The sequence below is a fragment of the Manis javanica genome, chromosome 5 (genome assembly GCF_040802235.1).
Source record: "Manis javanica isolate MJ-LG chromosome 5, MJ_LKY, whole genome shotgun sequence".
Classification (NCBI taxonomy): Eukaryota; Metazoa; Chordata; class Mammalia; order Pholidota; family Manidae; genus Manis; species Manis javanica.
This window is the reverse complement of record NC_133160.1, coordinates 35,176,987-35,197,029: the sequence shown is the minus strand read 5'-3', so window position 1 is coordinate 35,197,029 and position 20,043 is coordinate 35,176,987. Positions and strand designations below refer to the sequence as shown.

At 39.2% G+C, this 20,043-nt stretch overlaps 1 protein-coding gene across 9 annotated transcripts in view; it reads right to left on the bottom strand.

Moving 5' to 3' along the window:
- ANKEF1 (ankyrin repeat and EF-hand domain containing 1) overlaps window positions 1–19,592 on the bottom strand; it is a 38,257-nt gene extending 18,665 nt beyond the window's left edge. The window contains exons 1-9 of one of the 9 annotated variants that reach the window (XM_073236933.1): window positions 19,179–19,592; window positions 14,207–14,580; window positions 11,753–11,952; window positions 10,879–11,028; window positions 9,685–9,808; window positions 5,537–6,359; window positions 3,876–4,102; window positions 2,510–2,673; window positions 1,183–1,320 (exon numbers count right to left, since the gene is read on the bottom strand). In XM_073236933.1, coding sequence (XP_073093034.1) covers window positions 1,183–1,320; window positions 2,510–2,673; window positions 3,876–4,102; window positions 5,537–6,359; window positions 9,685–9,808; window positions 10,879–11,028; window positions 11,753–11,952; window positions 14,207–14,552 — 2,172 coding nt within the window. In that variant the 5' untranslated portion in view covers window positions 14,553–14,580; window positions 19,179–19,592. Of the gene's footprint in view, window positions 1–1,182; window positions 1,321–2,509; window positions 2,674–3,875; window positions 4,103–5,536; window positions 6,360–9,684; window positions 9,809–10,878; window positions 11,029–11,738; window positions 14,581–19,178 lie in introns of those variants that run through there. The other 8 variants (XM_037017414.2, XM_017674184.3, XM_073236936.1 and 5 more) reach the window with 8 other exon arrangements.
- Window positions 19,593–20,043: the final 451 nt, after the last annotated feature.

The following is a 20,043-nucleotide window of genomic DNA, read 5'->3' as shown; positions in this document are numbered from 1 at the left end:
GGCCTAGTATATGATCTATTCTTGAAAATGTTCCATGTGCACTTGAGAAGAATGTGTATCCTGTTGCTTTTGGATGGAGTGTTCTGTAGATGTCTGTTAGGTCCATTTGTTCTAATACATTGTTTAGTGCCTCTGTGTCCTTACTTATTTTCTTCTGGTTGATCTGTCCTTTGGAGTGAGTGGTGTATTGAAGTCTTCTAAAATGAACGCACGGCATCATATTTCCACCTTTAATTTTGTTAGTAGTTATTTCACATATGTAGGTGATCCTGTGTGTTGGGTGCATATTTATAATAGTTATATCCCCTTGTTGGATGGACTACTTTATCAATAAAGGAGATGGACTCCTTTATTATGTCATGTCCTTCTTTGTCTCTTGTGACTTCCTTTGTTTTGAAGTCTATTTTGTCTGATACAAGCACTGAAACTCCTGCTTTTTTTCTCCCTATTAGTTGCATGAAATATCTTTTTCCATCCCCTTACTTTCAGTCTGTTTGTCTTTGGGTTTGAAGTGAGTCTCTTATACGCAGCATATAGATGGGTCTTGTTTTTTTATCCATTAGTGACTCTATGTTGCTGTTCGTTTTTAGGATGTCCAAACAAGGAAGCAACAGAATGACAAGATCATTTGGGATTGCTACCTTTATGGGGAAACCAAAGTCATTTTCCTAACTGAAGACAGAGGGACTGGTAGTTTTTTATTCAGCATGATTGAATAAGTGGTCAGCAACAAGACCTCTCTTATTCTCCAAAGATGTCTCCACCTCTTAAGTTGTTAATGTTTTAGGAAGCCACTGAATAAATCCAGTCTTGATTGAAACTTCCATGTAAGGTGGTGTTAGTGAGTACAAAGAGGTAGGATTAGGCCTTTGAAGTACCAAAAAAAAGTATCTGTAGAACTTGTTGCTAAATGGCTTTAGGGAATGTTATTGACCAAATATTTCAATCTTTAAAGGAAAATTAAAATATCATTGTAGAAATAATAGAGAGACCCAGATATTGGGAGGTAAATAAGTTCAACTTACTGAGTTAGAAGTAACAGGATCTAATAAAGGACACCTTCAAATAGTGACTATGAAAGATAGCCTTTGGACATTTGTTTACATGCTTTACATAAAAAGTATTTGAAAGGTGACATTATGAGTTTATACCATGTTATAAAGGTCTTTCCCAAGTTCTTACCCTCTGTGGAATAAATGTGATATCCACTTTCTTGGTATAACCTCTGGTAATCAACGAGTTGAGATAACCCACATTATCCTTATGCATTTTCTTTTCCTCTGATATAGTTGGTACAGTATAAGTTGTTGAAAGGGGTTCCTGGGAATGAGAAAAAACTATCAATTGAAAAACCCTGTATATATTTTCTAATATTATTTGTTGTTCTACATCTTACCCTGGTGCCATAAAAAAAAAACCCCTAAGAATGCTACTATACAAATAATTTGAAATGAAATAGAATATTACCACTACTTTGAGTGGGGGAGACATAATTAGTTTGCCTGGTTTCACTCTACTTAATTACAAGTCACCTAAGTCCTTGGCCTGTGGCCATTCATTAATCAGAAGAATGTATTCCTGCTAAAATGATAATGATGTTTGCAGTTGGATCTTCAGCTGATTGACCCTCCCTCACCTCTGTCCAACCTAACTGCTGTCCTCCACGTTTATTACTCTCTACTGTCTGCCTACAATCCCTTACCCTGTCCACTTCCTCCCACCTACATTTCTCCAACTCTTTCCAACTTGATAATATTAAAGCTTTTCCTTTTTGAATTTCATTCCCAGCCCTTTGTCTGCCAAGAATCTCCAAGGACCCTTCTGTTACCTAAAGGAAACATCCAGCCTAGAAAAGCACTTGGGCTTCCCGGCTAATTATCAAAGTCTTGGTATCTCAGTAATCCCCATGGACAACTATCTTAACCTTCTGCGGGTAGATTAGAGGTACACAGATCACTCCCATTTACCAGGAATAGTCAGTTTTGTGCCTTCAAAACCCTCTACAATCATTTTTCAGGATATCCAACTTACAAGTGGCCCCATATTTCACAGTTTGGTGGTAGTCATTAAAATTCCTTGCTAGGGTTATAGTAAGGTGGGTAATGAACTATTAAAGACCAAAATGAAGGAAAATCATGCTTTACTTCATTCCTCATACCCTTCTTCCCTGTTTGGGACATTAAATCTTTTTAATATAGGACCACATATATGCATACCCAATACTTGTTCTTTTTTTCAAAATTCTAGTTGTAGTTGGCTGAACCAACTTGGTTTAATGTGGACTCTGCTTGCCATGAGCACTTTTTAGACTTTTCAGTGATGGGACTTTCCTTGCTAGATTTCTTTGAAAGTATTGCAAAATGTTGCTGAAAATATAGATTGATTCCATATTATTTGCTCATGCTGTGTACAAATATGTAAACAACGCCATTGCCAAGCACCCACTCCCAACCCAAACAAGTTTTTAAGAAGTTTGAATCACTAATGTGGGACCACTTGCTTTTCTCACCTCTTTTTTCTTAATTTCAGGGCCTTTGCTCTTCATTTTAAGAGGTGGCTTGCCTTTCAGTTTTTTATTTTCTGTTGGTTTTGGCAAGTTATCTAGCTTTTCTTTAATCAAACCAATTACTCTGTAGTCAGCATATGCCTCTGCAATATCCATAGCACTATGACCTGTTAAGAAAAAATCGAGTTACAGTAAACTGTGAAATAATAAACCACATAGGAACATCTAGTACATCAGCCTAGAGCATGTGATAGTATGAGTGAATTCTGCAAATGGTATGTGTAAGGTCACAGAGCTAGATCAAACATTCTCTAAGATAGACCCAGCTCTAAAATTCCAAGTTCAAGGGCCATTTACTAGCAAAACGACTTTTTCTTGTTAATTTTCTTTGGAGCATGCTTCTTAAAAAGTTGACAGGAAATATTGATAGGATGCATTTGAGTATTTGAATGATGATTTTTTTCGCACACATTATGACCATTTCCTGTTATGTGACAGTTTTATATTATCATCCCCTTTCTGTGATTTAAGGAGGTATATTCAAAAAGGCCTGGGAAAGTGGTCACAGTGCTCTATGCAGATGGCTGGGTATTTATGACAACTGTAATATATTCAGTAGGCCTAACAGAGCAACCCATGACTTAGAGGAAGCCTGAGGTGGCCAGAAATATTAATGCATTCTCAGATCAAAAGGAAGCAATGGGTTCCACTATGTGAAAATAACACCTCTAAGCAAGAAGGTCAAAGATTCAACTTTTATTTATTCTTCATGTGTGATATTTACAACACAGGTAGGCCTCCATTTGCCTCCTAGAGAGAACCTCAATTGAGGAATTACTTTATCTAGCTTTAGAAAGAACCCAAAGTCTATGGTTTTTAAACTATGCCAATTATTAGGAACTGGCAGTTATAACAGTGTAACTCAGGATGTGATCTACAAACTGGTTCGAGTTCACAAACATGGTTATTGGGCTACAATGAAATAAGTACAGAAAATTAAGAGTAAGTGTTTAGACATTTTTATAGTAATTGATAGAAGAATTTTTTGGCATTTTAATCTAATGATCAAAAAAAGTTGGAGTTTCTATTTCATGTTTTTTTTCCACTTCATTTTTCTAGTAAATTACTTTTTATTGCATTTTCCAAAACTATCAGTCTACAACTATTGCAAACATAAAAAACTGGTCCTTTCACACCAATGATTTGAGAAGCACTGAATATAAGAAACTTCTGACATTTAACTCAGACTTGTGTTTGCAGCGGTAGCTTGGGGAAAAGATGTTCCTACAAGACTAGACTAAGAAGAGGTTTGGAATCTAAAATAAATTCTCCTTGTCCAACCCTAACCATTGGTAACATGAACATATACCTTTTCTATTTTCCAGCTGGAATTTAGCACCAATGTCAAGTAGATATTTTACAGTATCAAGTCTACAGCTCTCAATGGCTCTACTTAAAGGAGTTGAGTTGTTGATTGACAATGCATCTATCATGGCTCCAGATTTAACAAGAAGCTCAACAATATCTTGTTGTCCTGCATGGCATGCAAAATGAAGAGGAGTCCACAGAAAATTATCTTTTGCGTTCACGTTAGCCCTATAAAATGAGGTAGAAGCACAAGATAAAAATATGGGTTGTCCCAAGCACCAGAAGCTAAAATTGCAAAGTAAGATTTTCTATGTTTTAGAGAGGTTTTCATCTATAAACCAGGGAAGCTCTGAGTAAAAAGCTGGGCCATAATTTTTCTTGACTCGTGTTCTGCATTATCTCACAGCTTTAACTTTCTTTATGTATATGTGTTCTTTTAGTTTTAAAAGGCCATTCAATCCTAGGGGTTGCAATTTTTGCAAAGGTTACGGCCAAGGAAAAGTACAAAATTGCATCAAAGGAAGATAAAAACTGACAGGAAATATAAATGTTACATTATTCCATTTTGTATCTATTTTCTCTAAGTTATGAATTTTAAATGCACTTTCATTATTAAAATTCTAGGCAGTATAATGCATTATTTAAAATTGTAATCCTTTTTAAAAATTCACCACCCCAAAGTTCAAATTCTCATTAGTTACTTTATACTCCCTCTTCATAATATACAAATTTGAATCCTTTTTTGATATTAAACAAACATGGCAGTAATAACAATACCCTTTATATCAAGTATGCAGTTACTGTGCTAGCATGTGCTCTATGTATTTTAACTCATTTAATCTTCAACAAATTCTGTGAGCTGAGCACCATGTAAATGTGAGAAGACTGAGGTACAAAAAGGTTAAGAAACTTACCAGGTTATTCAGCTATGGTAGAAAAAGAAATTAAACCTGAGCACCTGCTTTAGATTAGAAAGTTAAATCAAAATGTCATGCTTTGATATTTTAGATATTTTTACAAATGAACCAAGGAAAAGACTGCTCCCTCTGAAAGAAGGAATGAAACACTGAATGTTCTTTTTCTAATTTATGGCCACCACACTGCTTATTTGAATTTTTTGGGGCACACAAAAGAGGCAGATGAAAAAGCACCTCAATGTTAAATGAATATGTTCTAGAGACCTGCTGTATAATATTGTGAATAATATTAATATTATTAATATTGCTAGTTAATACTGAACTGTATATGCAAATTTGTTAAGAGGGTAGAGGTTATTCTCACTACAAAAAAAGATAATTTTTTAATTTAAAATAAAAGAAAAAGTGACTCCACATCATTTAGGTAGAGCCTGAGACCAAATTAAATTGTCTCGGGAGGCTAGAGTTACCCATTCAGAAGGCTGCTTCTACTCCCAGAGTGAAAACTTCTTGGCCTTCACTTTGTGCACAGTGGTTACTGAAGAACTATCTTTGTGTACACACCACTTCTATATTCCCATTAGCCTGGGTACCCACGTATCAGCTGTCTGTGACCTGGACTTCAGGAATGAAGCACTTTCTGCTACTAGGAGAGTTCTGCAGATGAATGTATATAAACCTCCCTTTCCCTTCTTTGCAATGTGAAGACATGAAAATTTAAGCTTCCGTCAACCAGAAAACATACCCTTTTTCAAGAAGAAACTTGACTGCTTCTATGTTTCCACTTGCACATGCCGTCATTAGCGGTGTTTTGTAGTAATTATCCTGTATATCCACAGGCATTCCTGACTCAAATGCCTTTTTCAGAGAAGCCAGGTCTCCCGCCTTGGTGATGAAATTAATGTTTGAAAATACCTTCCCTGAGTCATCAATGTACCAAGCCAAGTCATCCTGAATGGGATGTTCTGGCGGGTGATCTCTATTAAACCGGCTGCAGTCAGTTACGTTCTTGCAGGTGTCAATCATGTAATAGGGTGGCCCACCATTGCTCCAGTGTGGAAACACGTGGTCTGGGATGATGCAGACTGGGAGGGGTAAAACAAACGTGCCTTTCTTTGCTTTTTTGGCCATCCCTTTTTTCTTTTTCTTAGGCCTATAGGATCCCAAGACAAAAGACTTGCTTAAGTATTTGGTTCCTTTGAAAAAATCGTTAATGTTGACCCCAGCTCCCAGGATTTTTTCATGAAGTTGAGCGACTGCAGCCAGCTGTTCTGAGGTCACGAACTCTTGCCTCTCCTCCAGGGTCATCACAAAGTCCTCCTTGCTGACTGTCCCATCGCCCCTATCCACAAGCGAAAAGGCTTCCCAAAGGAAAGCCTCACGTTCTACTGACCAATCATGAAGTCTAAGGGCCCAAAGTGGATTGGGATTTTTGGCTCCTGGCCTTGCTAGTTTATCAGCGATTCTCTCCGCCCGCCGAATTTCTTTGCTTGCCGCTTTGAAGCCGCCTTCCTTAGCCAAAGCCCTGGGTGTTTTGTGGTTTAAATTCCTCCATTTCAGCTCACATCCTAAAACAAGAAGTGCCATTATTATGAAGGGTCCTCAGGCATCCACATGGTTCTACAAATCACATTCACCTGTTTTCTTAATTTTGAGTGATTACTCTGAAGTTTGTCCCCAAATTGTTCATATAAAACAATGAACCTGTTTTAACTATTATAATTGCAAATTAAGCTGTGATTTTTTTTTTTTCTCTGTGAGCTTCACTTTGGTAGATTCTGAGGGAGATATGCCCCCAAAGGACTGGGACATTAATCCCTATAGTTCTTTGAAACAAATGTCATACTGGGATACTTGCTAAGGAGACTTCATCTAATCAGGAAAAGAATAAGGGTGACATTTGAATTTGGAAGCAAATTGAATTCAGATATCTTATGTAGGGATTTAGGAACTCGGGATGCTGAACAACAGCTGCTGCTTTGTGAATGATTCTGACTAAATTTGTACACAATCTTAAACTATATTTTGTTTGCTCCATGAAATTAATGTAATTTATGTTGAGCTGCTGTTTTGTGGTGAGGTCATGTAAACAACCTAAGAGAAGAATAAGTAATTTGGTCATCAATCTGAAAGGATTCCAGTATTTTATTGGTGCAAGTTAGACATTAAAATTCTTTTTCCTTTTTGGTCCTTTACTTAAAATGATGAGACTAACATTATATGTTAGTACTCTCCAAATAAAGTTTTCTGAACTCATCAGGAGAGTCTATTAGTGATACTAGAAGGGCTATGTTGTCTGTATTAAGTGTCTTGAGACATTAAAAATCCATTGTGTATATAAATAAATCAGACTAAAGAAACTCTTCCTAGTGTTTTGAATCTAGAAGGCTCTTGTTACTCTGCCAACATCACTTAATCAAAAGAGACTGCTGCCCAATCAGCATCTCTGGCAACTAAAACATAAGCAGTTGTATTAAAAAATAAACATGCCCTTTCAACACTTTATAATATTATTCCTTGTCAAAAAGAAAATTAATCACCAGTGCTGTCAAGATTAATCCTTCCTTTCGTATTGTCAATAATTTAAAATTTTATTCTAAAGCTGGTTACATGACCTGTGAGAGAAAAACTCAAAAAGAATATTGGAATAAAAAAGGATTTTAAAATTTTTATATTAGACAGTTTTAAGACAAGTGACTTATTGAGAAAGGGACCTTGAGACTGGTCTTGAAAGTGTAATTCCATAGTAATTACAAGTATGCCATTTTTACTTAGCTTTTTTGCTTGTTCAGGTTGCCTGGGGGGTTATCTGTATTCTCCCAAGCCACTCCTTCCATAATACCCTGGCACTAAGGAGCTAAAACTTTAAAGCTACTTTGTCTTGCCTGCTTCTACTCCTAGTTTCCTCCTAGTTAGAAACCTTTATGCAAATAAAAGACTCCAACATCCCAGCTTGAAGATCTGAAGGATTTTTCCTCTCCTTTTGACTTAGGACTTTTGTCTCCTCCTCTATAATTAGTAAATAAAGGTCTATTCATTCCCTTTGTGATTTATATTCTTCTGTGGTTAAGAGACCCAACCTTCAGGAGACTGGTGCTGTAGAAGCTGGGGACCAGAGGCCCAGGAGGAGAGCTACCCCAATCGCCTCCTCTGCCCTGGATGCGGTGCTCACGCTGCTTACACTGACTTGTAAGTTGCTCCAGTAACAGGACTGGAGCAAAAGAAGAGCATATCGAGGAAGATAGTTTAAAGTGGGAAAAGTATACCTTACATGAAAGTATGGAAGAGATTAGAGCCAGGGAGTGTACTCAGAAACAAGCATTTCATTGCTAATGGTTTCTTGCTGCTCTAACGGCCTTTCAGATTCTGCAAGTGGAAAAGTAACTTTAACACTTCTGCTCTGGAATTGGACCACCCACATATGATCTGGTGACGTGGTTGTCCTTCCCGACATGCTGCAGTGTCCCCCACATCTTCAGACATTTATTTTAGAAACACAGTCCATTCCTATGATTCTGCCAGGAACATATATCTTCTGTGTCACTGAGCAGGGCCTTTGTCATGGCCCAAGCTCTGGCCCCTTGCTTCTCAGTTTGCTTTCAATGACTTCTCCCGGGAGTACATACATGAATGACAGACTATACGCTTCGTGATGTTTGTCCCAGTTGGAAAGCAGTCAACATGTTAAAGTCAAAGAAGCTTGTCTCAATTTGGGCAGATCTTTAGTTTGTAGCAATAGCACAATGTTCAAAATGAAATGTCAGAATAATGTCTGAGTGACAGATTTGAGAAGACTGATGAGATGGTTTGTGAAGGCAAAAATTGCATTTATAGTTTCTATTTGCTAGAAGTATTACTTTGGGGGATGGGGAAAGAGTATGAGCTTTGTATAAGTTATAGAAAATTAAGGTGGATCCATTACTACACTTCGAATTATGCAGGCAGACTAGTCTTATTTATAATATTAGTGGTTACAGTACAGGATCTCTAGGTCCTGGTGCCTTTAAAATGCTGTGCCTGTGTTGAGGACAGAAAAACAAAACCACTTTCTCTGCTCTTTCTAGAACAAAAGTTAAGATTAAATTAAAATTTAATTTGGTTAACTAAATTTAAAAGTCTATTATTGAAAAGTTGTTGGACTTTGAGTTCTTGCCTATTTCTCATAAACTGGGGTGGGGAGAAACCCACTCCCATAAAGTCCAGCAGAATGCAGTTCCATCTCTAAAAAAACAGTTAAGAACTTTCAATGTACATTCAATTAGCATGGAATTAACACCAAATTGATCCATATCCTTAAATTTAGCTAAGATTATCATTTTAAGGAACACGGTAAGCTATCCATAACATAGCTTATATTCGTAAATTCACAAAGTTACTTAAAAGCTACAGGAAAATCTAAACACTTACTTACATTTCAAATTTTCTATGAAAATCTTCATTTTATTTCCTGTTTCTCAAAATATTTCCCCCATAATCTCAAGTGATCCAGAAGAGTTATCTTTGCACTTGACACACAGAATATTTTTTTAAATAAAATAACTCAGACTAAACGATGTGGTTTCTGGTGTTTGCCCTTCTTTAGATTGATGTTGACACTTCTTTAAGGAGTTTAATAACTCTAAGTATTTTAATAATTGGTTGACTCATGAAAAATCTTCTTTAAATGTTCAACCCAAACCCAAAAATATTTGTAAAAATGGGTTTTCGTTGCTTCTAAACCCAGATTCATGATTTAACAGAAGGCAGATTAAGAAAAAAAATTTCCAGTTTCTTTTTGTATCTATGAGTGAAGTTGGCTCACTTAACTGACAAGTGACAGGCCCAAATTCTCTGTTCTCTATGAAACGAGTAAATTACAGATACTTTAAGCATAAAATTGCTAGGCAATTTTACCTCGCTGAGCTATGTATTTACAGCAATCAGTAAAACCGCCCATGGCAGCATAATGAAGTGGTGTGTTCCCATTCATTGCAATCAGCCCCATGTCTCCATTATAGGCAAAAAGCAGCTTCAGTATCTGCAAAATAAAGAGTGGATACTGTAGAAGAGGAATATACATTTACTGAGTAAATACAGGCACGTAAGCTTGTGCTGTCCAATACATGTTAGCCCCGTGTGGCTATTTAAAATGAAACAAATGAATTAAATAGAAAATGAATTGTAAAAATTCAGTTCCTTAGTTTCATTGGCCCTATTCAAAGTACTCCAAGGCCACATGTGGCTCCTGCATTGTAGTGTATCGTGCAGCACAGATATAGAACATTCCCAACATTGCCAAAAGTTCTATCAAACAACAGTCATCTCGAGTACAGAAAACTGTACTCAACCGGGCACCACCAAGTTGGTGAATCTAGGCAATTTTAGAAAGCATCGGTCTATGGCAAACATTATCAGGAGAGCAGATTCTTTATTTTGGAGCGATAGGGAATGAGCTCCCTATACAGTCATAAAAAGTAAAAATGGATCAAATGTGATTTCTGTTGTGACACATACTTTTATTGCCAGGAAGAGACTGACAAAAGAGAAAGATGATTTGTTAAAACTCAAAGAAAATTGAGTAAAGAAATGTAATCCAGAATTTTAAAAAATATGATAGCACTGGTTCTAATTTTATTTCTACAATGTCCTGTACCTATGAGATAATCCTTTGCTGATATGCCTATGTCTAGAAAGACTTAGAATTTAAAATTTAGGTGAGTCATCTGCACACAAAAATCAAAGAGATGAGAGCATGTTAGCATTATTCTCCCCACAATTAGATCAGACCATATTTTGAAGATGCTAATGTGTAATGGAGGCGTAAAATAAAGTAGTCCTGGTTAGCTAAACTTTTAAATTATCGTAGTTAAGACAGAAAAAACATTATTAGTCATCTTAAATGAATAAATTAACAAAGCAGATAAAACAATTAAGAGCTAGAATATTTTTTCAAAAATAATGTTTGGTATAAAATACAGTTTTTAGAATTATTTAGGGAAATCAAGATGGTAACTCAGAAAAAATTGTATCACCTACACGATATTTAAAAATTTTGAGGAAATGGAAAATTTTCAGCAATAAATTCTAAAGCAAAGAACAGGTTATTACATTGAAAAAGCCTCCTTTGGCAGCAAAATGTGCAGCATGATGTCGGTCATTGTCAAATGCATTCACTTCACCTCCTCTTTCCAATATCCCTCGAACTAGTTCTACCACTCCTTCTCTTGATGCTTCCATTAAAGCCGTGCGGCCTGTGACCTAGGCATGAAACAGATCAAATGCTGTTAGTTCCTGGCATATTAAACAAAATAAAGATGGTCTAAATTGGCCTTAGATTCAGAGTGACATATTTACTTTTCTACATTTTTATCAGTTTCATGTAACAAATATGACAAATGAAGCCGGGACCATGTCCAAAATGTAGAATTTCAAAATCAGTGTCAAGGTCACCCCAGATGTCTCTGTGAGAAAATCAAGCTAGAAAATGCCTTTCTTGCAAAGAAAGAAAACCAAAATGGAGAAAAAGGGATAAAGTATATACTGAAACTAGATTATGGGTATTTTCTAATGAGAAGAAAATCTTTTGATGGTCTGAAAATGGCAATTAAAAGATAAGAAAACTCAATAAAATTAGCCAAATGAGGAGAGGAAGCAAAATGAATAGAGACAGCAGAACTACATTATTTTCTTTCTAAGAAGATAATTTTTATTAGGCATCATTGATATCTTTTTTATTTCCTATAATGATCTTTTATTACTATCTTTTTTATTATGCATAATAAATACCGATTTCCAAATATAATTAGGAAATGCACTGGAGCTATGGCAATATAAAGACAATGGAAGTATATCTTAAAGCATTTTGAATATAAATGAACAGTCTATAGGCGAATGGGATACTTTTACCATATATCAATGCAAAAATTAATACAATTCTATAATTGATAATAAAGAATATTTATAATCACAGGAATAGTCATACTGAGTTGATAGCATTTGGATTGGCTCCTTTTTCCAAAAATGTCAGGCACACGTCTTTAACATCATGGGCTTCTTCGCAAGCTCTAAGGAATACTGGCTTTCCTTCATAGGAAGAATTGTTGATGTCAGCGCCATGTTCCAGGGCAATCAGAGCACAGCGATAATGCCTCTGAGTAGGTAAAATGCAGTAAAACAAAATACCTGTAGAAAAATAGAATTCCCAAAGAGTACTTCATACTTTCTACATATTTGAGTCAGGAAGGAAAAATGAATAATTTTAAAATCCACAATTAGCTAGTTGAAGGTGGTTGAGCAAAGACATATACCTGCCTTGGTTTTCCCTCTGAAACCAAGACAGAAACAAACAAAAAAACTCAACCTCTGATAAGAGTTAGAAAACAGACACAAACAAATATGATAGGACCTGGTTTAGGAAAGAATCTGAGGGCCAGTATGTGAACCCGTCCACCCCAGTATTTGGCATCTTGCAGTCTATACCTTAGGCATCCCTTGTGGAAATGTGTAGGACTGTGTGTCCCAGAGGGCTACTGGTGGGAGTCACTCTGTTCCTTCTGAAACTGCAGAGTGGCAAAGGAGATAGTAGTATATAATGAAATGCGCAGACTGGCTGAGTGTCTATGAAACAGGCTATCAGCAGAGTAACCGTTGAGAAGAAAAAGTAGATGGCGAGTAGCTCTGCCATTCTGGCAAATTGTTTTGTTCCACTGAAGAGAGGCACTCTCCACACCCAGGACTTCTGACATACGTGGCCTTGAAATAATGCATATTAAAAGTGTACTCCAGATCCGTTGTATTCTTATAATTCTGCAGAAGAAGTCAAGTAAACGACAGCCAAGTTCCACACTGACTTTGTAATGGCCTCCCTCTAGACAGAGGCTTCTTTAAAAGAGGTACAGTAGCTAACAAGAAACATGACTTAAGCAAAAACGGGTGCTGAAAGAAAGGAAAGGCACCTGTTAATGAAACTAGGCAAAAAATATACACTAGAAATATTATACCACATGAAAATTATTGACTGACCCATTTCCCAGATAATAAAGAAATGACAGCTTAGCTTTAATTTCACAATTTTAGATTTTCATGCCACAAAATTTCTCAATTTTTCTTTGTGATTTATATCTCTGTTTCAAACTCAAGGAGGTAAAGTGTTCTCCATTACAGTGGTTTCCCAAAGTATATTCCACAAAACTCCAGGTATATAAGATGCCATAAGGAAAAACTATTTCATGAAGAGAATATGGAAAATGTCACTGTCTTTAGTCTTTCTGACAAATGTGAAATCAACATGTCTGCATTTGTTTTATCCAGTGTTTCTCTAATGAATTTGACAGTGAAACCAATTTTGAATGTAGCCCTTATCAACATCCCAGGGACTAAGGGGTCATGGAACACACTTTGGGAAATGATATTCTATAGCCTTTTGAGAGGCTTTTATTTCCCCCCAGAATTTAACATTTTAAAAGACATTTGACCTATGAGTGCATCTGAAGTTTATTTTGTTATGTGATACCATTAAGTAATCAAATAATTCTTCCTTTTCTTTGAAGCAAGTCACTTATCAAATACTAAGTCTGGAGAAAATGACAAAAGCAGATTTTGTTCCTGGCAGAAATCATTAACATAATAAAATGGGATTTAGGTCTCCAATGTAGGACTGATAACGGCTTTGCACTTGAAGCAACTCTTTGGAACAACTGACTACATCTACTGATTTATATTAGGCCTGGTGGTAAATTTCTTAGTGATTTTCATGAGGCTGTGTCACCTCCTGCTGGAACCTTAAATTGGACAAGAAGTTCCCAGACTGTGGACCTGAGACGGGATAAAGGAGAACAGCATTGAGAAGTACGACTGTCTCACCTGAAGTCATGTAAATGCCCTGTCTCAAGTTTCAAGCCGTATTTCCAAATACACTTAAAATAACCCCAGGAAATTAGAGTTTCTTTCAGAGTCTACTTAAGTCCTACAAAGCCCCAAATGCACCTCCTTCCTCCATCAGACTGCTACTGAGAGGGGACAGGAATCCTGAGTCTAGTACTACTTGAGGTTCTAAAATGTGGAAAAGAGTAAGAAATGCTCTACCTCACCTTTTGTTCTAAGTAAGAATTCATATTTTATAATACATGGTTATGATCACAGTGATACATGTGTTGAAAATTCTCCATACCTGGAAAAAAAACCCCAAATGCAGATTAATCTAATTCTAATTTTCTTCCTAAGTGAGAAAACTCTCAGTACTACTTTCCCTAAGATAGCCCTATATCGTTTTCAAATTATGGGGGGAGTGAGTCCTTAGATGCAGGAGTGAGAATCTGGTCTTTCCCTTAAAACCATGAGTAATTCACATGTACAGTCAGAAAGCAAAATGTCCTCTGCACAGATTTCTGGCCACCAGGTGAATTGCATCTGTGAAATAGAATGTTGGGATTTTTACCTTTTCCTTCATTATCAACTATCCTCATATCAGCCTTGGCCTTGGCTAATATTTCCATGGACAATTCATGGCCCAGTTCTGCGGCCCTCATCGTCGGAGTACAGCCCATCCTGTCCTGCACATCCGGGTGAGCACCAAGGTCAAGGAGAAAGCTGACCATATCGATGTCATTGGAAACAGAGGCTAAGTGCAGAGCACTGTGTCCGCTGACGGGTTCTGTGAAATTGATTAGCCCGGGGTATCCAAGCCTGGTTAGCTTCTCTATCTGCTTCTTGTCTTTGTTCCGAACACATTGAAGAACTTTGTAGATCTGCAAGTTCTCAAGTCTCTTATCTGCTAAAGCCATACTTCATCAGCTTCTTAAAAATGCTTTTCTGGACCAAAATAAAAAATATAGCAGCAGAAACAAAAACATACAACTCAGAATTAATTTTGTCATCTTTACTTTGATTAAATACTACTAATAATATATGCCTTCCCTAAGAAGACAGGCTGTTTCTTATGGAACATTATTACTGTAATTTATTGCAATGATTTCATGAAAGCATAAGTTACATAAAAGTACAAAAAATATTCAGCTAGCATGAAATTAAAATATTTCAAAACAAATCTCCCCTTGTAATGAACACTGGCCTTGTTATGCAGTTTTCTTGTTACCTCATTTAATATTCCTTCCTTGACACAGCCTTCACATTTTACCCATGGAGAAGGAAGGTAAATTGCCAAGGTAAGGACTTCAGCTCCTATTCTATGTCTCTGTACAGCATGCCCCCTACTATGTAGAGACCATACAGGTTTTAGTAAAACACGTAGAAGGCTGAGGTGCGGGAATCTACGGGGCTCTGTGAGATATCAGAGACATGATGGAGGCTTCCTGTGTTTCTTAAATGGGAATGAGGTAGGTGAATAGTTGAGAGACAGCTGGAAATTTTCACAAATATGAATATTCATAAATATCTCATAAATGCTTTTCATTGTTAATTCTATGTATCTCCTTTTGTTATTTATGGATAAACAATCTTTTGAATTGAGAAGTCAGCCATGTAAGGTATATCCAACTTGTTTTTCTTTTTTCCCGTTTTCTGGGAAAAGAACCCATCATGCTGGAAACTCTTTTGGGGAACAACTGTCCTAGGCCAAATCATTGCCACAGCCTTCCAATTTGTCTGCGTCCACAATGGCCCTCTAAGTTCCTTTCTCTATTCCGTCCTCAGGAAAATCTTTAAAAAATGTAGATCAGGTAAGACCAAGCAAGCTTCCACCCCTAGCATCTTCGATGGGGCTGCCCCTTCTATCCCCTGCGATGGGAATGAGACCCAGGCTTAGCCGGACTGAGTCCCCTCCCTGGCTAGTGAACGTCCCAGCATATGCTCAGCTGGTCAGCATCCTACAGGACCTTTCTGTGGAAGTAAACATGAAATGGAAAGACCACTCTTTTTGCTGTAGCAGTTAAGCGTACGGTGAGGGTCTCCAGCTGCAGGCAGCTGTCTTGGCTGTCATGAAACGGCCTGTAATGAACGAAGACTCAGAGAGAGGCTCAGGCTGAAGGCAGCAGTCGCACTCAGGACTCAGCTGTGCTGGAATTCACCCACCACTTTAACGTGTATGGTTGCATAAGTAAATATATCCCTCCCCCCACCTTAATGTAGCACAAGCTAGTTAGCTGAGTGTCATTTACAGAAAAATTTCATCTTATGGGAACGAAACTGTACCATCTTCTTCCCACTGCAGCCCTGCTCCCTCACCTACATTCCCTGTGGCCAGTGAGTGGCACTGTTGGCCACTCACTCCTTCTTTGTGTTCCTCTGGGCAGCCCTAGCATCTCCATTGCCTGTTTCCTTCCTACCTCCTTCTCATTCTCCTTTGCTGGTCACCCCCCCTTCCCCAGAAGCCTAATTGTTAGGTTGCTAACAGTAGACCCTCAGGACCCTCCTCTACGCTCACACACTCCCCATGATCTCATCCCATCTCATGGACTTCATCCCAATTTACAGCTGCTGACTGTTCACTCTCAAACAAACACAGCTATCTCTGGCTCTCCCTAAGCCAGAGTTATCCACCTGTCACCTTTTCAACCCCGTGTGGATGTCTAATGCATATCTAAAAAGTAACATGTCCAGAGCTGAATGCTTGATCTCACCTTGACCTCCTCCAGTTCTCCCATTTCTGAGAATGGCATCACCATCCACACACCTCCTCAGATTGAAATACTAGAAGTCGTTTTTCCTTCTTTCCTCCCTTTACCAATTCTATGCTTTAAATCCATCAGCAGATACTGTACTCTGTCTCCCGAATATATCATGACATCAACTCCCAGTGGAACTGTCCTAGTAGGCCAAATCTTTGCCATAGCCTTCTAATTTGTTTCTGTTTCCACAACAGCCCTCTGCAACCCAGTCTCTATTCAGTCCCCAGAAATATCTTTTAAAAAGGTATATCAGACAAGATCAGACAAGCTTCACCCCCAACATTTTAGCATAACTATGTTTAAACATAAAGAAATGTGTAATACGCATGTATCTACCACTGAGATCCTATCCTTGATGCTTTGTTATCCATACCTATGTATGTATCCCTCTATCCATTAATTCATCCTATTTTTTGATCCATTTCAAAGTAGCTTGCAAACATTCTCTACATACATAGCCTTAAACAAAGTTCAATATCTGTTTAGCTTTTTTCTCATTGGTCTTTTGAATACATAATGATATGAATAATCATTAAATATACCATACCATCAGTTTTCACTAATGCACACATCTATGCAGCCCAAACCCCCCTCAAGATATAGAACATTTCTTTCATGCCAGAAAGTTCTTTCCAAACTATCTCTTAAAAGCTTTCCATCAGAACCAGAATAAATCCAAACTCCTCATGATGATCCCTTAAGAATCCTTCTTCTGTACCTGACCTGACTTCACTCTAATATTGCACTGGTTCAGTGATCTCCAGACACACTGACCTTCTATTTATGCAACAAAAGTTCATTCCTGCCTCTTGAACTTCTTGTTCCCTCTGCCTGGAGGGCTTTTTGCTCAGATTCCTACTGGCCATCACTTCTCACCATTCAAGTTGCAGTCAGCTGGTTACATCACCCCTTCATTTTATTTTCTTCATAATGAAATGAAACATTTCTATGAATCTATGCCATTCCTATAGACATGCAGATATAAATATATTCAATAACTGTGCATCTGCCCCACTAAAATATAGTCTTCATGGAACAGAAGACTTTATATATAATTTCCATTATTTCTCCATCACCCTGAACCTGACTCATATCAGGCATTCAATAAACAGTTGCTCAATAAATGATGACTGAAAGTTGAAAGAATTGAGGAGTGGAAAGAATCGAAGAAAACTCCCAGTTTTCTGGTATGAGCAACTGGACACCTGTGTCTGAGGGGAAGCTCAGGATGAGATCCAGACTGGTCAGAGAGCACAGATGGCTAAGCCTTGGGCATGCCAAGTTAACAGCCCACAAGGCAATAGGATACATAATTCAGGAGAGAGATTCGAGCCTGGTCTATGGGTAGTTACGACGTTTTCAGAGCTCCCGGGGCAGTCTGAGATTGGGTGAAGGCGAGGGGAGAGAGCATCTTAAGACGAGCGACCACCTCCATCACATGCAGGCTGTCGCCTTATCATCCCCTTCCCAGCTCCTGCCTGCTGTTTATTCCTTGTGCTTCTTCCTCCTTTGCTGCCGGGACATCAGCCATCACATGGCTTACAGTTTCAAAGCCCTGTTTGCTGTAGCCTCTCTCTTGCCCTCTAATCTGTTTATAATGTGTGGTGGACTAGGAAACTGGATGACACAGCTGTTAGAACCATGTGTATAAACCGGCTCCCAATACGTCCTGAGCTGCCTCAGAAGTCATCCACCTGCCTGTGCCGTGTGGCTTGGTGGTATTATTTTAGCAGCTGCTTAAGGATAGTTTTTATTATTACCCTGGCACCTCATATGTACAGACAGAGACATCCTAATCAGACACTTCAGTGTTGTCTCTAAGGGCTCTCATCCCTGACATACAATTAGCAACATGTGCCTTGTCCACTCAAGCTACAATGATGGATTCATTTGTCAATGGGCCAGTTCTGTGGATCACCTCCCTCCCAGCTAAAGCCCCCAAATGCTGTGGATAAAGCAGTGTTCTTTGCAACCAACTGCCAAGGCTGACCAGGATCCTCACCCCTGGAGGAAATAACAAGTCCTGCCTCCTTGTCTTGGGCTCTTCATGAATTGGTAGCACCTCTGGTCCTCAGGAGCACCACCACACAGACACACCCCCAACATGGATACTTCATCTCAGCATGGCCCTGGGGCTCCTTGGCATAATCCTCATCTAAACATCTATATGGGCAATTTCAAAACATAGTGGAAAAGAACAGGATTTCTTAACATGATGTCATGTTTGGGTCTGATCACTCTGAAATCGTAGAGACATCTGTGGGAGGTGGGGAGGTGTCCAGGTGAATTTTCCCATCCAGAGAGAGCCATAGAGTTCATCAACTTCTCAAAGAAGTCGGTGGATGGTTTGTTAAAAAGAGGAGCAGAAGGATACATTACGTACTTAGAAATAGTACGTAATAGCTTCTAATTTAAATAATTTAACAGTGGGGAGAGTACGGCGGCACGTGGGGAAGTCTGCTGTTTGTGATATTGCCTCTTCTGCTTCATTATTTATACAAACTGGGTGGATAAATAAACCCAGACGCATACCTTCAAGAAGTACCCTTGTGGCCATGTGAATAGAAAATGAGGGATAATCCTTGTCCTTGGCCAAGTCCTTCAACACGGCTCGCTATGAATAAATCAAGACTTGGGTGGATTTCAATTCCCCCCAAAAGCCACTTTTACATTGCCGGACCCTTTACTGTCCCTTTCAGTTTTAACTCAAAAATAATCTGACGGGGTGTGGGGGTTAAGTTGTAAAGGGGAGGCCAGGGGGCAGGACCAAGGTGCTAAGCTCACCTCTCAGCGCTGGGGATGATCGGGGGCCTCTGCTGCGCGCGGGCGGGCGGCCCCGGCTCCGGTTCCCCGCGCCTGGCGCAGGCCGCAGCCGCCACCTCGGCTCCTGCAGCGCGGCCCGGGCGCTCAGGAGTGCCTGGCGTCCCCTTGGGCCGATCAGGCGAGCGGGCGCGCGGGGCAGCAAAGAAGTGTGTGTGTGTGTCCATGGGCCCCGAGTCAGCCGAGGGCCGGCGCGCGGCCAGGTGGGCGCAGGGGGCGGTGTGGCCGCCGCGCAGACAGGGCCGATTGTGAGCTCCGGCCACGCAAGGCCCGCTGCCGGGGCAACGGCCTAGGTGCGCGGCGGGCGGGGCGGGGCTCGTCTCCGCCCACAGCCCGCCCCGAGAGGTGGCCGTGTCCCCACGCTCCCGGGGGCCGGCCGGACCAGGACGCTTGCAGAGGGCTCAGCACACAGCACTCCCGGGATGGCAGGGGCGGTGCGCCTAGTGCTGAGGTCTCCCGGGGCCCTCCTCTCCTCCTCGTCACCCACCTCCTGCTCCTGCTCAAAAATAATCTAATAAGTTTTTTTTTAGAAAAGCTGCATAGAGTTCAAAAAAGAAATGTAAAGTAGTTTAAAAAGTAAAATTAAATGAAAAAATAAAATAAATTATACAGCAAAATAAAAAGTGGAAAACCACTTGTCAGAGACAATGGCTATAGATTCTCTGAGTATATCTTCCCAGAAAGTTTCTTTGCATAAGCTAGGATGCAAGTATGCTTCAAAATATACACAAATGGGAGCAAATATAACAAGGAAGTGACTGTATTTCCTGGCCCAGAAATGTGCCCTTACACCCCAGCCCGCAAAACACACAGTTTTGGAGACAAATTC